This window comes from Leptonychotes weddellii, chromosome 4 (assembly GCF_054177405.1).
Source record: "Leptonychotes weddellii isolate Sample4059 chromosome 4, ASM5417740v2, whole genome shotgun sequence".
Classification (NCBI taxonomy): Eukaryota; Metazoa; Chordata; class Mammalia; order Carnivora; family Phocidae; genus Leptonychotes; species Leptonychotes weddellii.
Genome location: NC_138372.1, coordinates 15,005,414 through 15,021,209, shown reverse-complemented (window position 1 = coordinate 15,021,209; position 15,796 = coordinate 15,005,414). Strand labels below are relative to the sequence as shown.

General features: G+C 58.3%; 1 protein-coding gene across 2 annotated transcripts in view; it reads left to right on the top strand.

Moving 5' to 3' along the window:
* WNT4 (Wnt family member 4) overlaps positions 1-13,516 on the top strand; it is a 26,771-nt gene extending 13,255 nt beyond the window's left edge. Inside the window, exons 2-5 of one of the 2 annotated variants that reach the window (XM_081817688.1) lie at positions 355-590; positions 9,495-9,626; positions 9,721-9,863; positions 10,590-13,516. In XM_081817688.1, the coding sequence (XP_081673814.1) occupies positions 355-590; positions 9,495-9,626; positions 9,721-9,863; positions 10,590-10,958 (880 nt within the window). In that variant the 3' untranslated portion in view covers positions 10,959-13,516. Of the gene's footprint in view, positions 1-354; positions 591-9,494; positions 9,627-9,720; positions 9,864-10,490 lie in introns of both variants that reach the window. The other variant, XM_081817687.1, reaches the window with a different exon arrangement.
* The last annotated feature ends 2,280 nt before the right edge of the window (positions 13,517-15,796 follow it).

The window sequence follows — 15,796 nt, the reverse complement described above, 5'->3', positions numbered from 1 at the left end:
GGGGACATAGAGACACCAGGGGAGTGGTCCCGGCCTCCCAGCCAGAGGGACCTGACAGGGTCGGAGCCCAGGGGCCATGCCGGGGTCCCGTGGGGGCTCTGTCACTGTCGCTCCCAGTGCCTGGCCTGCTTTGGTGGAGGCAGAGGCTTTCTTATGCAAGACAGCACTTGCCCCTCTGGTCCCAAGAGCCAGGCACGGGGGCCTGTCACCAGATCCAGAGAGAAGTCACCGCCAGGACCCATCAGGGGGATGAGTCGGTCCCCGGAGACCTGGGCTGAGCACAGCCCGGTCCTGACAGTGGAAAGAGGAGGAAGGAGCGCCACACCGCATTCCACGCCACCGCCTTCCCCCCAGGTACCTGGCCAAGCTGTCCTCGGTGGGGAGCATCTCAGAGGAGGAGACGTGCGAGAAGCTCAAGGGCCTGATCCAGAGGCAAGTGCAGATGTGCAAGCGGAACCTGGAGGTGATGGACTCGGTGCGCCGCGGCGCTCAGCTCGCCATTGAGGAGTGCCAGTACCAGTTCCGGAACCGGCGCTGGAACTGCTCCACGCTCGACTCCCTGCCCGTCTTCGGCAAGGTGGTGACACAAGGTGAGGGAGGGGCTCGCGGGAGGTGGGGGGGTGGGGGCGGGGGGCATCTCCCCGGCGGGGGTCATGTGCTCGTGAGTGGCCGGAGCTATCTGCCACTGAGCAAGCTAAACCAGCGCGGCTGGAGCCAGGGCATAAGGCTGCAGGTGGGGCGGGAGGGCCAGCAGACGCGTGCTGTTCCTTGTGGGTGCAGCACTCGCTAGTCCGTAGCGCTTCGGTCCCCAGGCTACTATCCCCGTTCTACCGAGGAAGAAACCGAGGCTCAGGCAGGGGAAAGGATAGATTGGCCCAGCGCTCCTCAGAGGGTGAACCTGGGGCTCCAGACCCCCAGCCCCATGCTGCTTTGACCTTAACCCTTGGCCTCCTGGGTGAGCCCACCTCGTTCGTCTGTACCTTTGACAAGCCACGTGGACAGCCTCACCATGCCCAGCTCTGAGACCACGCAAGAGCAGCACCCCTCCTCTGTCCTCCCGGGAGCAGTAAAGTCCAGCCCAGGAGGGGCAGGAGCTTCTCCACGAATAGCCCAAACTAGGGGCCAGACCCTGTTTTAAGTAAATGCTGACTCCTCTGGCCCTGGAGATAGGCTTCCATGTTGCCAATGAAGAAACTGAGGCACACGGAGGCTCAGTAACTTGCCCGAGGTCACAGAACCAGCAAGTGGCAGAGCCGGGGCTGGAGCCCGTGCAACCCAGCTCCAGGGTCCTGCTCTGACCCATAATAAGAAAATGCCGTGATGCGGGGTCACATGGGAGCCTTGGGAACACGAGGGTAGACTCCTCCCCTGGCCAGGGCTGGGTGCTCAGAGAGAGCTTTCCTGAGAAGTTAGGCCCTCCGCTGAGATGAGAAATATGAGAAGGCATTAAGCCAGAGGAAGGTGGGCAGGGCAGAGAGAACGTTCCGTGCAACTGGAAGGCTCCTCGAGAGGTCACTGGGTCAAGCTGCTGCCCTCGAGGAAGTGCTGTAAACCAGCTGCCTCTTTTTCTACTTCCTGAGCCTGAAACTGACACTCTGGAGCTACTAACCGTCAACAGGGCCCTTTGACTCACGAGGCAGCGGGAGGGCATTGCCTGGGCCAACCTTTGCTTGGCACCTGTGGTCCTGGACAGCCAGGGCTGCTGGGCTTGTGGCAAACCGTTTAGATGTTGTTGGAAACCAACTGTGATCGAAATTTGGAAGCAATTCTCTGGGGAGCTGGCAGAGGCCAAAAAGGCACCATCATGCTTGGCGTTACTGAATACTGCTGCTCCAGGGAAGCAGCAGAGACCCAGCGAGTAGCCAGGTAATGGAGGATCTCCCCACGACGATGGTGCCACTGCCAGGGCCCTGGGGCCACCGTCTGATGAGGCCCAAATACTAGGCTCAAACCGCAGACTAAGCACAGGAAGGCCCTCGTATTCGATAGGTGTTTGGAGTTTCAGGGGCACAGGTGGCTCCATGTGCCGGGCCCTGTCACGGCCCCCCTGCCTTTGCACATGCTGTTGCCTCCACCCCAAGCATTCACCCCTCTTTCTCTGCCAGCTCAGTGCTTCCCTCCTCCAGCATCTTCGCAGCTCCTACAAGCGGGCGGTTGCTTTTTCCTCTGGGCTCTGAAGCTCTTTGCTCATGCTGGGATTTTCTTGGTTTTGATATAATTTCATACTTACAGGAAAGTTACAAAAAAATTTGTTTCACCTCTAGGTGAGAGATTTACTTTTCTTTTTTTATTGAGGTATAACTGACATACAACATTATATTCATTTCAAGCCTACACCATAATGACTCCACATTTGTATATATTACGAAATGATCACCACACAGTTACACATTTTTTTTCTTGTGATGGGAATTTTTAAGATCTACTCTCTTAGCAGCTTTCACATATGCAACATGGGATTATTAACCATAGTTACCATGCTATACATTACATCCTGATGACGTACTTATTTTGTAACTGGAAGTTTGTACCTTTTGACCCCCCTCAGCCATCTCGCCCACCTCCTCACCCCCACCTTTGGCAACCCGCAGTCTGTTCTCTGTATGTATGAGCTTGGTTTTTCCTATGAGGAATTCCCATAATACTCTTTACCTAGATTCACCAGCTGTTTACATTTTAACCCATCTGCCTTATCAATTTCTCTCTCTCTCCCTCCCCCTTAATACACACACGCACACACGCACGCACACACATGTCTAAACCATTTGTGTTCATACAGCTTTCGTTACACCTTTTAGTTTTAATTTTTGAGAGGGGGAGTGAGCGCGCAGGTGTGCGGGGTGGCAGGGAGGGGCAGAGGCAGAGGGAGAGGGAGAATCTCAAGCAGACTCCACACCTAGTATGGAGCCCGATGTGGGTCCATCTCACGACCCTGAAAATCATGACCTGAGCTGAAATCTAGAGTCGGACGCTTAACCGACTAAGTCATCCAGGCGCCCCTCATTACATCTTTTAGACTAAACGATAATGCCTGTCCTCTTACCCTGCTCTCCCATCCCTAAACCTTGAACCCTTCCATGGCAAGGTGTTGTCTCGTTTACCTGTTTCCTAGCACATGGCAGAGCCTGGCATGGAGGAGACAGTCAGTGGATGTCATCCAGGGGCAGCAAGTCGGGGCAAGGACTCAAGGGGCAAAGAAGGGGAGGCCTGGGGTCAGTGCTGGCCCGAAGCCGGTGGGGAACCCCGTGGGCGAGTGCCTTCCTCACTGGTGTGTGCAGCAGGAGCAAAGGAAGGGCCCACCCCTGGCTCAGCAAGTTTGGGGCAACACTGAGAATCCTACCAGGCTTGGCTGAAACCTGCTCCGGACTAAGGTCTGTGTGGCTTGGTGGAGCGTCCGGCCCCCTTGGGGCCGAGCATGGCGCGCGCCCACCAGGCAGACGTCAGGCGTGTCTGGAGGAGAGGTCTGAGCTCTTCCCGCTCATCCATCTCCTCACTCTTGCATTTCTCGTGTTCTTCCCTAGCGGAAGTCCTCTGGGAAAAGTCCTCATTTGTCTCCACTGAGCAAGAGGGACTTGGACATCACCAGGTGCTGCTCTCGCAAGGTCCAGGGCTGAGGAGGCAGCGGGGGGGGGGCATGGGCAGGCGTGACCTTGGGGGAGTGGTGTCACTGTGTGACACGGAGTGTGGCAGCACTGAGGGTCCACCCTGACCCAAGAAGAGCCCCCCTCGCCAGCTGCTGTCACTGGGGACTGTCACAAGAGCAGCAGCTAGGCTGGGCTGGCCTTTAGCAAGGCCACCAGCTTTTGGGGTGATGGCAAGGGTGAGCTTGGTTTGGTGCCCACATTCATGAGCGGCCTGGCCGGGGTCATGGCCTCGGACATGGCGGAGGCCCAGGAGTCGGGCCATCCTTGGAGAAGAAAAGGAACCCCGTTTGTTGGCGGCCCCGTGTGTGCTGTCTGGCATCAGATCACCCTCAGGACAACCGAATGTGCGGTGATGTCCCCCACTTTACCGCCAAGAAGGGAGGTTCAGCAAGCGGAGGGTGGTGACACACCCAGCCAGCTCCGGGACCTGCCAACTCTTGGCTCTGAGATGTCAGACAAGGTCCACGCCCCCTCCTAGCCTCAGCGTCCTCCCCGTAAAGTGGGGACAATCCCAGGACCCGCTTCCTGGGATTCCCGCCAGGCAGAGATGGTGCCTCTGAAGGGCTCGTTGACTCCCCAGGGCCCCCCAGGCTGACCTTGCCTGAGGTCTCCCGGCCTCCAGCCCTGCACCCCACCACCCTCAGCAGCGGAGGTCACCCTGCTCCTGGCCCTACTGAGGTGAGCTGGACGTGAGCTAATGGTCACCAATGAGGACAGTGTATGACTGAGGGCCGAACCGTGTGCTCTCGGCTGAAAATCTAGCAGAAATTTGGGGCAGCCAGGAACGGGGCAGGTGGCAGTTCTTGGCTGAGCAGCGGTTAAGGACCGGATGTGGGATGTCCTCTGTACACTTTAGTCACTGCTTTGTCACAGCGTCTAGAGCAGCACCTACACATAGTAGGTAACTGATAAATACATGTTGACTGAATAAAAAGGATTTGAGGATGGGAGGGTGAAGCCCTGTAGAGCCTGGCAAAGTTTCAAGGTCGCCATGAGCAGGACGTACTGGGCTCCCAGAGCGGGCTGGCCTGAGCATGACGGAGCGGCGAGAAAGGCGGTGCAAACTCCTCCCCTCTCCCCTCCGTCTGTGGGCAATGCCGTGCCTCCGCCTGCCTCTTCACATCTCATTCTGTGACCTTGACCGAGGCCTGTCCCGAGAGAGGGGATTCGATGAGCCCTGAGACCCTCCAGCCTCTGGCTGCCATGGTTGAGAGGTGATGGGGTGCACTGGCCAGCGCAGAGTGAGGATTCAAACCCAGGCCCGCCTTCCCACCCCCTGCGTGTCTAACGTCATCTAGACGCCTTACTGACTGTAACATCAGACTGGATTTAAGACGTGAAGGCTTTTCAGTCCTAGGCTGTGACTTACCAAAACCTCTGCTCTCCCCTTGACCCTCAATACTGGCATCATGGTGGGCCCCATGAGGGTGAGCTCAGGCCTTCCTTCTGGGTGACCTCCAGGCCAGCCTTTTGGGGTCCGGGTTAGTTCCTGGTGGGCTGGGGTGGGTTCCCAGAGACATTCTGTCACCGGGAGTTCCTAGAGGACAAATTCACCTCAGTGTTCCTAGTGTGTAGCATCGGGCCTGGCTCCGAGCAGGTGATCGATAAATGTTTGGTGAGGGAGCAAGCAAGGCATTTCTCTGCCCTAAGGAAGCTTTCAGCCCAAAGGCAAACATGCAGTCAACTACCTGGTCCTCAGAGTGTCAGCACCCTATGACATCTGTTAGCAAATGAATAAAATGTCATTAATCACGACAATAATCACAAAATATGTCTCCAGTGCCCATTATGTGCCAGGGACTAGACTAAGCACGTTCTATATTTTACCTCATTAGATTCCCATAGCCACCTCTTGAGGTCAGTATTATTAGCCCCATTCTGTGGACAAGAAAACTGAAATCACACACCGGCAGAGCGAGAAGTATCTCAGGCCTGTTGGCTGAGCATGCAGACTCTTTCCCGATACTCGCCCCTGTCTCCGAGGGCTGCTTTGTGCACAGCCCTGCGCTGGGCGCCGGGGGGCAAAGGAGAAGTATGGGGTCAGCCTGGCCCCGGGAGCTTCCAGTCTGGCTGCAGAGGCCAGACAAACATGCAAGACCCTTAGAAGATAAGACCTGCAGCCTGATTCTAGTCCCGGGGCAGGCAGGCCAGCGAGCGTGCCAGCAGTCCTGGGAGCCCAAGATGGTGGGCAGGAGGTGCGGGAGAAGTGTGGGGTCTGGCCTGCCTGGGCAGCACTCTCTTCCCCTTGTTAGAGTGGGGACGATGAAGCTCAGAGAGAACAGTCCCACCACTAGTAAGAGTCTTAATTGACTCCTTCCCCTGTCCTACATGGTCTCTTAAATCCAAAGAGACTTCCTGGAGGTGGTTTCAAGAAAAGGTGAGCTTTTGTAGCTAAGAGAACAAAGCAAACTGGGAAGGCAGGCTGGGAGCATGGAAAAGGAGAGGACGGGGACAATGTCTTTCTCAGAGACCAGTGCCTGTCCTGTCCCATCTGCTAGGACTCCCGCTGGGTCTGCTTTGGAAACAAGTGAGTTATGCTTGAATGGCCCTTCCACTGGGATATCCATCTGGTGCCCAGGGGATCACCATGCCCGTGGCTTCTTTTCCAGCCCAACTCCTCGTCCACAGCTTCTCCTCCAAACTTCTTCCCGCTCAAATGTCCTTCCTTCCAACATCTGGGAGAGACGTCGCACATGATGTGCTCAGAAGGTTACGGGCCTTGAGTCAGACAAGCTTCAGTTCCTGTTCCCACTTAGCTGCTGACCAGCTGAGGGACCCCAGACAGGCCACGGAGGCTCACTCCTTCCTCCACGGAGCAGAGCTCAAAAGCCTGGGTACTGAGTTGTCATGAGCCGTGGACAGCTTATGGGAAGGTGCTGGCACTTAGTAGGCCCTCAGAAAGGGTAGCTACTACTGGGTCCACAAGACAACTCTGAATTCCCAGCCCCGGGCCGCCTTCACACTTTGGAAAGATGGCCTTGAGGTGGGACCCAGAGGACAGACATTGGAGCCAGGGGAGGAGGAAAGGAGCTGGCTGTGGGATGTGGCAAAGGGCTCTATGCTTCGAAGGTGGCAGGGCCTCTGCTGGTACCTTAGAGAGCTCTGCCTTACCCCCGGCTCCGGTGTCCCAGGAGCACAAAGCCAGGTCTGTCTCCCTGCTGCAGCTGCAACAGGCGAACCCCCGACCAGGGAGCAGCTCTCTTCCATGACACGCGGGGCCTCCCTCTGCTACACTTGCAGGAGCACCGCTGTCCCCTTCTGTCTCTGCCAGGTGCCCCCCTAGTAAGCGAGGCTCCAGCCTGGGCACCCAGGCAGAAGGGAGGAGCCGGGGGGGGGGGGGCCGCGGCCCCGGAGTCAAAGGGCTGGGACCCAGAGCCACTTGGAAAAGGCTGACAGAGCCACTGCCGTGGGCCTTAGGGACATGATGGTGTGGCCACATTCTCCAGGCCTTCTGGGGCCTCCTGTGCTGAGCCCAGGCCAACTGCTCAGCATCCCCCAGGGAGGAGCCCACAAAAGGGACTGGACGTGGCCTACAGCACATGAGATTTAGGGTAGGCCTAAGAAAGCCCTTCTTGGCTTCACACACAGGAGGTAGGAAGAGATCCACTGCATGTGTATTCCTGGGGGCTCCGGGCTCCGTGAGGAGGACAATGTCAAGGGTGAAAGCTGCCTGAGTTCAAATACAGGTTCCACGACTTCTTGGCTGGGTACTGTTGGTCCAGTTGCTTCACCCCTCGGTGCCTCAGTTTCCTCGTCTATAAAATGAGGATTAAGTCTCTACTCCATAGGGTTGGTGTGATCCATAGGGTTGGTGTGAAGAGTATTATAAATGATGTAAAGTGCTTAGGCAGTGCCCAGCACAGAGTGAGCGCTCTCTAAACCTTGCTCTTTGCTATTAATATTTTCCTTCCAGAATCTCTTCCTTCGGGCCCCCTCCCAAGCAGAGAAAACCATAGTGTCCTGTTCCCGAGACCAGGGCAAGGGGGACCTGGAGTCCCAGTAGATGGACGTTGGTCTGGAGAATGAGGCAGAGGTCTCCCTGAGCAAACTCACAGGGAGCCCTGGACACCAGGGCTACCAGCGCTCAGGGAAGGAGATGAGCCCAGGGATCGGGAGGACCAGGGACTGCCTGAAAGCCCGGAGAAACAGAAGTAAGGACCACACTCGGCCAAGAGCTGGGGCCACCCTTCCAGTCCCTATCTCCTGCCTGCCCTTCCCCCTTAGTCTTTGGGGCAAAGATTTATGCTGGTTCAGGCCTGGAAATACCAGAAATACCAGAAACTAAAGTCGTCCCTCTTTGGGCGGCCACAGCACAAAACCAACCAACATGATCCTGCTATTAACCTCGATTAACTTGGAGAGGGTTCCATCTCAGGCTGTCGAGGCCCCTGTGGCTCCAGCCAAGCCCCCTGATGCTGGCCCAAAATGGCCAAACCAGGGCAGAGGGTGGGCCGTGGAGAGTGGGTGGGGGGCCACAGCCCCAGCTCAAGGGCTGAACATAGAACAGGGCGTCCTGAGCCATCGGGGCCCGAGCTGCCCCCCACCCCAGGGCTCGGCTTCTGCTGCCTGTCCACAGACACGGGCACAGAGGAGGTCATTGTTTCCCTCTGACCACGGCAACTGCTCCCAGGGGCAGCCAAGAGCACAGGCCTGGGTGTCACAGTGGTAACTGCCAACCACGGGGCCAAAACCTGCCCCCTCCACTCCTGCGGACACAGACACTCCGGCGAGAGACAGAAGGACAGTCACGGGCACACAGAGGCCCTCACAGGGCCTAGAAGAGGAGCCGGGCCTGTCTGGTCACACACCCAGCCAGCCACGCACACATGCATACACACACACACACACACACACACACATGCGCACACACACACCCACCACCACCCACAGCCCCAGAAAGAGGCTCCAGAGCAGCTACACCCCGAGGCACAGTTCCTAGGAGGATAAAAACACCCATTCAGGCAGAGAAGGACGGCAGGCACCAAAATAGAACCGCTAAGAAGTCATGCGGTGGGAGAAGAACGAGCAGCAGAGGCGGACGGACCTGTGTTTGAGTCCTGGTGTTATCACTTCCTTGCTGGGGGCCTGGGACCAAATCACCTCCCCTCTGCAAACCTGCACTTCCCCATCTGTGAAATGGACACAGACAAGGCTCCCGGCGGCAGAGGACGGGCTCCCGGCACTACCGGTCATGGTGAACAGCAGGGGCCGTTGCTATGACGATGGACCCCCCCGAAGGTGTCAGGAAGCAACGCGGCCTCAGCAGAAAGGGCTGGGCCAGGATGACAGTGCAGGGGGGGGCGGGCCCTGAGAGCGCCAGGGGCCAGCTGGGGGATGGGCACGAAAAGAACAGAGGTTTTGGAGGAAGCCAGAGCGGGGCTGGCGGTCACGGCTCTGCTACGCCGACGCTCTGTGGCCTTGGTAAGTCCACCTGTCGAGCCTGTCTTGTCTCCTGGACGCTGCCGTGCACAGCGCTTGTGTCCTGGAGAGCTTGTGAGAACAGTGTCCCCCGTGGGTAAGAGCACTGAAGCTGGACCGCGTGCCTGCTCAACCACGTGTTGTGTGAGCCACGAAGTGACTAATCTGTCTGCAAAATGGAGACACGGTGGCACTTACCTCAGGGATGCTGCAGGGAGGAGCCCATGGGCAGGCTCGCGGGCAGAAGCGGCACTGGGCTGCGGCAAGCGCCCCCGGTGGTTGGCCTGGGCAGGACAAGGGCGGCGGCTCGGGGCACCTCCTGGCCCCCCGGGAGCCTGCCTCGTGGGGCCCCCCTGTACCAGTCCCCGCGACAGAGGAGGGTGCGGGGCGGAGCACCGGGACCCAGCCCTGCCCTCCCTCTGCCTCCCACAGGGACTCGGGAGGCGGCCTTCGTGTACGCCATCTCTTCAGCAGGTGTGGCCTTTGCGGTGACGCGGGCGTGCAGCAGTGGGGAGCTGGAGAAGTGTGGCTGTGACCGGACGGTGCACGGGGTCAGCCCACAGGGTGAGTGTGGGACGTGGGGAGGGCGTGAGTGGCGGCCGGGGGCCTGGGCCCTGCCCTCACTCACGGCGGCCACGGGGCCCCCCACCCCCCACAGGCTTCCAGTGGTCGGGATGCTCGGACAACATCGCCTACGGCGTGGCCTTCTCCCAGTCCTTCGTGGACGTGCGGGAGAGAAGCAAGGGGGCCTCGTCCAGCCGCGCCCTCATGAACCTCCACAACAACGAGGCCGGCAGGAAGGTAGTGTGGCACGTCCCCTGCCACCATCACCGCCAGGGCAGGGGCGGGCTCGGCAGGGCCCCCAGCACACTCTCCCCCGCCACCAGGCGCCCCGCGGGAATACTCGTTCAGGCTCCCAGCAGCACCAGGGCTCCCGGGGGGCCAGCGGGCTAGGGGGTGGCGGGCGGGGAAGCAGCCGGGTGAGTGGGTGTCACGGAGCAGGGCGTGCCCCCGACACGCACACACCCTTCCTAAGTAGCAGAGCTAGGGTGCGGACCTGGTGTCAGCGCACAGACCACGTGCCTTCTCCACCCTCCTCTTCACGGTTCCTCCGCAGATTCAGCGCAGCCGTGCTCTCCCCCATCCTGCCACTCGCCACTCCCTGTCTCCTATAACACTACCCTCCGAAATGCTTCTCCTCCATCAACGCCAAGTGCCCCAAGCACAGGGACAGTGTCTTCAACGGTCCCCAGCACAGCTTACTGGCCCAGCCCGGTATACAGCAGGTGCTTAACACAGAAGATGCAGGACAGTCAATCTTGCTCCAATTCTGTGGCATCCCCCCCCCACCAGCGGCCCCTCCTCAGCGCTCCCCCGCCCCGCCCGCCGTCTCCTGATGGGCCCTCTCCCCTCCCCGCCCCCCTGCAGGCTATCCTGACACACATGCGGGTGGAGTGCAAGTGCCACGGGGTGTCGGGCTCCTGTGAGGTAAAGACGTGCTGGCGAGCCGTGCCGCCCTTCCGCCAGGTGGGCCACGCACTGAAGGAGAAGTTCGATGGCGCCACCGAGGTGGAGCCGCGCCGCGTGGGCTCCTCCAGGGCGCTGGTGCCGCGCAACGCACAGTTCAAGCCGCACACGGACGAGGACCTGGTGTACTTAGAGCCCAGCCCGGACTTCTGCGAGCAGGACATGCGCAGCGGCGTGCTGGGCACGCGGGGCCGCACGTGCAACAAGACGTCCAAGGCCATCGACGGCTGCGAGCTGCTGTGCTGCGGCCGCGGCTTCCACACGGCGCAGGTGGAGCTGGCCGAGCGCTGCAGCTGCAAGTTCCACTGGTGCTGCTTCGTCAAGTGCCGCCAGTGCCAGCGGCTGGTGGAGCTGCACACGTGCCGGTGACCGCGGCGGCCCGCCGAAGGCCGGTAATTTAAACAGCCCCCCCCCACCCCAAAAGATACTGGTTGTATTTTTTGTTTTGGTTTGGTTTTTGGGTCCTCATGTTATTTATTGCTGAAACCAGGCGGGCGGCCCCCAGGGCACCAGCCAGGGCCCCTCTGAAGCCTGGGCCTTCGTGGCTGCCACTGACCAAAGGGAACTTGCTCGTGCCTCTGGCTGTCCACATGTGGCCGCTGCTGACCACGTGGGCGTTAGCCCTGTTTTTCCACTCGCAGACTTGAGCAGGGTAACAAGGAGTGTTCGCCACGTGCCCCCTGGCCCTGCCATCTAGGGAGGGAGGTGGCCCTAAGGCAGGGGGAAACCGGCGCCATCTTGATGAACTTGCACCCCTACACATACACACCCGACCCCTGGCAGCTTCAGCCTAGGAGCCTTGTCTCTCGAGTCCCCCGGACAAGGGAATGGGCAGGTACCAGCTCAAGGGCAAAGGGTTCTCTTCGGCCCTCCATGAGCAGCTGGAGGTTCAGTCTCTGTGGGACCTTCCAGGCAAGAAGAGCAGGTGAGACAAGAGCCAGAGAAGGCTCCGGTCCTGCCCTAGAGCCCAGCCCACCCATCCTCCCCATCAGAGAGGGGAAGCCGCCCCTCCCTGGTCCCTCCCAGGCAGGAGCACCAGCTGTCATCCTGGATCAGAGGTCCCAGCCAGGCCTTGGCAGGGACACCTCCACGTGTGTCTCCTCGCGGTGCCGCTCCTCGGTAAGATGAAGAATGGAAATCACACACGCAGAGGAACTGGCCAGTGAAAAAGCCTTTTCCCACCCATTACTCTCCTCAGTGAACCACATTTCCTGAGCAAATACTATGTGCTAGGCCCTCTCCTGGGCCATCCCACAGGATGATCCCAACACTCCCGGCAGACGCAAAGGCAGGCATGCTTGTGCCTGTCTTACAGCACAGAGGACAATGCTCAGCCGGGTCCCAGGGCGAGCTGGCTGCAGAGGCACAGCCAGAAGAACCCTGCAGCCAAGGCTCCTCCGGGGCACCTTACCCAAAGGCCCAGGACCTGCAGGTCTCCTTGGGTCTGAGCCTTGGGGAGGGGGCACCAGCTGGAGGACGAGGGGCCAGGAAGCAGCAGAAGCCAGACTACAAGCTGGGCCTAGCGGCCACAGGGCCCCAAACCACACAACGGGCTCTGAGGGAAGCGGTGCACAGCTAGAGGGCTGACGAAGTGAGGTGTCAGCAGCTGAGGCACCCTGCCCCCACGTACCCTGGGCACTGAAGAAGAGTCCCCCAGAGAAAGCACCAGCAGCCCGGGCCTGGCCCTGTGCCCAAGCCAAACCGGCAGGAGCACAGACCAAATTCCTGTGAGCAGGACATGCACACAGCAAGACGTGGCCTGACCCCGCTGCTGCTCCCAACCACCAGAGGAGCTTGCCGGAGGCCCAGTCTCCAAGCTGCCCCCTAAATGGGGCTCCAGGCTCCTGGTTTGAGATCTTGGGCTTGGGATCCCCACTGGAGATTCTCAGACCCCAAGCTCTTGGCTCCAGGATTCCATGTCTGAATTCAAAGTCCCAGATTGAGAATACAGGCTCCGGCCTGTAGAAACTCTCCTCCAGGCCTTGTGGTTTGTGCCTCCTGGTGTTGGCTCCCTCACTAAGAGAGGGTCAACACCCTTGGCCCCCAGCCAAGCTCTCTGCTCAATGTCCATCCAAGAAGAAGGCCAAAACCAAGTGAGATGCTGCAGCCACACTGGAATGAGGGGTAATCTTGGGGCGGGCAGGCTCTGATGTGGATGAAAGCTAAGCCCACTAAGTGTCCCCACAGCGGCCCAGCTGGGCTCACTGCTCCTCTGGCAGGCTCTGTTCAGCTGTCTGCTCAGTGCCAGGGAAAATGCTATCCCTCACTGGCAGAGGCCAGATCCAGACAAAGGAAGCCAGGGAGACCCTCCCCCTCTGGAGACAGGACAGAACCACTCTCCCCCATCCCCGAATCCTGTCGCCAGAACCAGGGTACTGGTAGGTCCAGGTTGGATGCTGGTATTATGGACACTGCCCCAGGAAGAAGTGAGAGGGTCTGTGTCCATTCACAGGCTTCACCTTTCCACCTGCCCGGGGGCTCTCTCAAAGCTGACCAGCCTGGGGTTCTCAAGGTTATGACCGCTATAAAGTAGACTAGATTCTAGGAAGCTCTGCCCAGCCCTGCTGCCACCACAACCAGCACCCCAAAGGCCAAAGGGACCCACAGCCGCAGGAAAATGGAGCTTCCTTGGACACACCTAGCTCCAAACTGTCCCAAATAAAGAGGAGAAACCAGCACTTGCCTGATGTAGCCCACCCACTCTGGAAGCTGGCCAGAGGATCCAAGTCCTGCCCGAAACCCTCTCCACTAGTCTCCATAAGACAAAGGTGATGTCCTCTGAGGCCTAGGGCTGGATAAGCCCCAGCTCTGGATGCTGCTACTCCCTCTGCTGCCCTACCCCATCTTCTAATTTTTATACTAGGCCCCTTGCCATTGTGACATCCCCATGAAATAGCCTGATGCACGATAAAATGATTATTTCTTTATCTTGCAATTGTGAAAGTGCCTTTGTTTGCAGAAAAGGGAGGAGAGAGACGTGGGGAAGGACATGGGAAAAGCAGATAAACAGTTCATAGTCTAGATATGGGGACCCTCCTGGCCCTCCTTCCTTCTGAGTAACTGGTTTGATGGCCACATGAGAAGGAGCCACCTGCATGCTGTCTGGAATCCCCCTTTAACACACGAGGCTCTACCTGCATTTCATTGAGCCACGATCAGCTAGTTAAGCCTTGGCCCGAGCTAAGGCCTCAGAACCCTTCCTGAGCGCTGATACAGACGAGGAACAAAGACAATGACAGAGGAGGGTCTGGTGAAGTGGGTGCCAACTGAGAAGGTAGGGAACAAATCAAAAAGAACTTAGTTCCTGCCCAAGGACACAGGAATCCAAGGCCTGTGGCTAGAAGTCCACTCCAGAATTGAAGCCTGGTCAGGATGAGAAGTCTGGATGGAAAACTCCATGTAACCCAAGTCAGAGCTGATGGGAAGACCCAAAGTGGCTTCTCAGGAACTTCAGTCTAGTGAAGTCCTCACCCTTACCAAGGGGGCCATGGCCTGTCCTCCCGAGCCCCCACCCCTCTGCAGCAAATTCACATGCCTGAGAGCAATTAGGCTACTATATGCTTGCTTTCCAAAGGTTTAGTGGAGTATAAAAGGGCTGAAGCAAGTGCTTTCAAAACAGCAGAGGTACACACGGATTTGTGAAGAACTGGGGAAGGGGATAACGGAGGGAGGGAAGGGTCTAGCGTGTGGATGGAGAGAAAAGGACACCTCATCCCCAAATCAGGGTCAAGGCACAGAGAAAAGAACTGGTGATACGGGGGGTCCATGATGGCCGAGCAAAGATCCATACCCAACCATTTCCTACAACTGTGAAAAGGACCCAGGCTTTACAATCGAATAGACATGGGTTGGAATCCCAGTGCTGCCACTTCTTCACTAAATGGAAAATTGAATAACTCACTGTCCCTCTCTGGGACTCATTTTCTTAATTTGTAATATGGGGCTGCGCCCCCTGCCCCAACTTCACGTGGGGCTAAACAATAATAGAACCAGTTTCTTGGGGATGTTAAATCAAATATGTAAAGCTCAACAAATGGCAGCTACTATTATAAATATTATTATTCCCTTTTCAGGAATGTAGGAGGCAGTTAAGGTGGCTCTAAAGTTGAGGGGGCCAGAAGAGGGGATGAAACGAGGAGGAAATCAGAGACAGTTAAGGGCTGAAGACAGGTGATCCTACTTTGGCCCCATCCCCAAAATCTGAAACAGACAGATGTCTCAGGACAGAAATCCCCAGCCAGGAGACAAGAGAACCCTAGGGGTCAGAATACCCAAGCAGCAGCAAGCAAGGCAATGGCAAAGCTGCCCCTAGGCGCCAGCAAGAGAGGCTGAACCAAGTTCTCAGTGTGGCCGAGAAGCAGGGCTAGGACAGGGAACAGGGGCCAAGGAGGGGAGGAAGGAGTGTCAGAGCTGTAGGGAAGTGTATGTAGTGGGGCCCAGGGGCTCCGCCTATGAGGATGGAAGGCCTTCAGGACTCCCAGGCAAGGTCAGCTCACAGAGAGCCTATGTCCACATCCATTCTTGACAGCTGCCCTCACAACTCAGGCCTGAAGGTCTCTAGGAAAGCTGTGAGACCGTGATAAAGTGGACCTCCGTCTTAGCCCCTGGTTGACAGCAGTGGTCCAAGAGATGTCTGGGGAGACCAGGGGCAGGGTTTGAGATGGGTCTTGGACCAAGGAAGGGCCAGAGAACACAGGAAGACAGAGGGTAGAAGGAAGTACAGGGCTCTGGGCAACTGAGAGGGGCTAAGAAAGACTGAGAAACAGAGTGAGGGAAAGGCAGGAGGTGGGAAGACAGACATAGGACAGAGAGAGAGACACACAAGGAGAGGACAGCACTGAGGGACCGGAGGGCATCTTGGGCAGAGGAGCCCGTAGCTTCCTGACAAAAGGAGAAAATGCTGAGCTTCAGAAGGCATCTGACTCAGGAAAGGGAGAGGGGGTCTAAGGGATGTGGGGGGAAGGGGTGGAGTCTGGCCTGGCCCAGGCAATGACTTCATAGGCATCTCCCCCCACTCCTTCCTGAGCCGCCAGCCCTGGTGACCCCCTGCCCGCATCTCAAGGGTCTAGGCCAAGCAGGCGCTGACAGGGGAAAGAAGGGGCCCTCCTGGGCCAGGCCCCCAAGCCTGGCATAGTGCCTGCTGGGGAGGAGGGGCCTGGAGGCCCAGCCCTTGTCAGCATCCCGGCCGGCCAGCACTTCGGCACTTC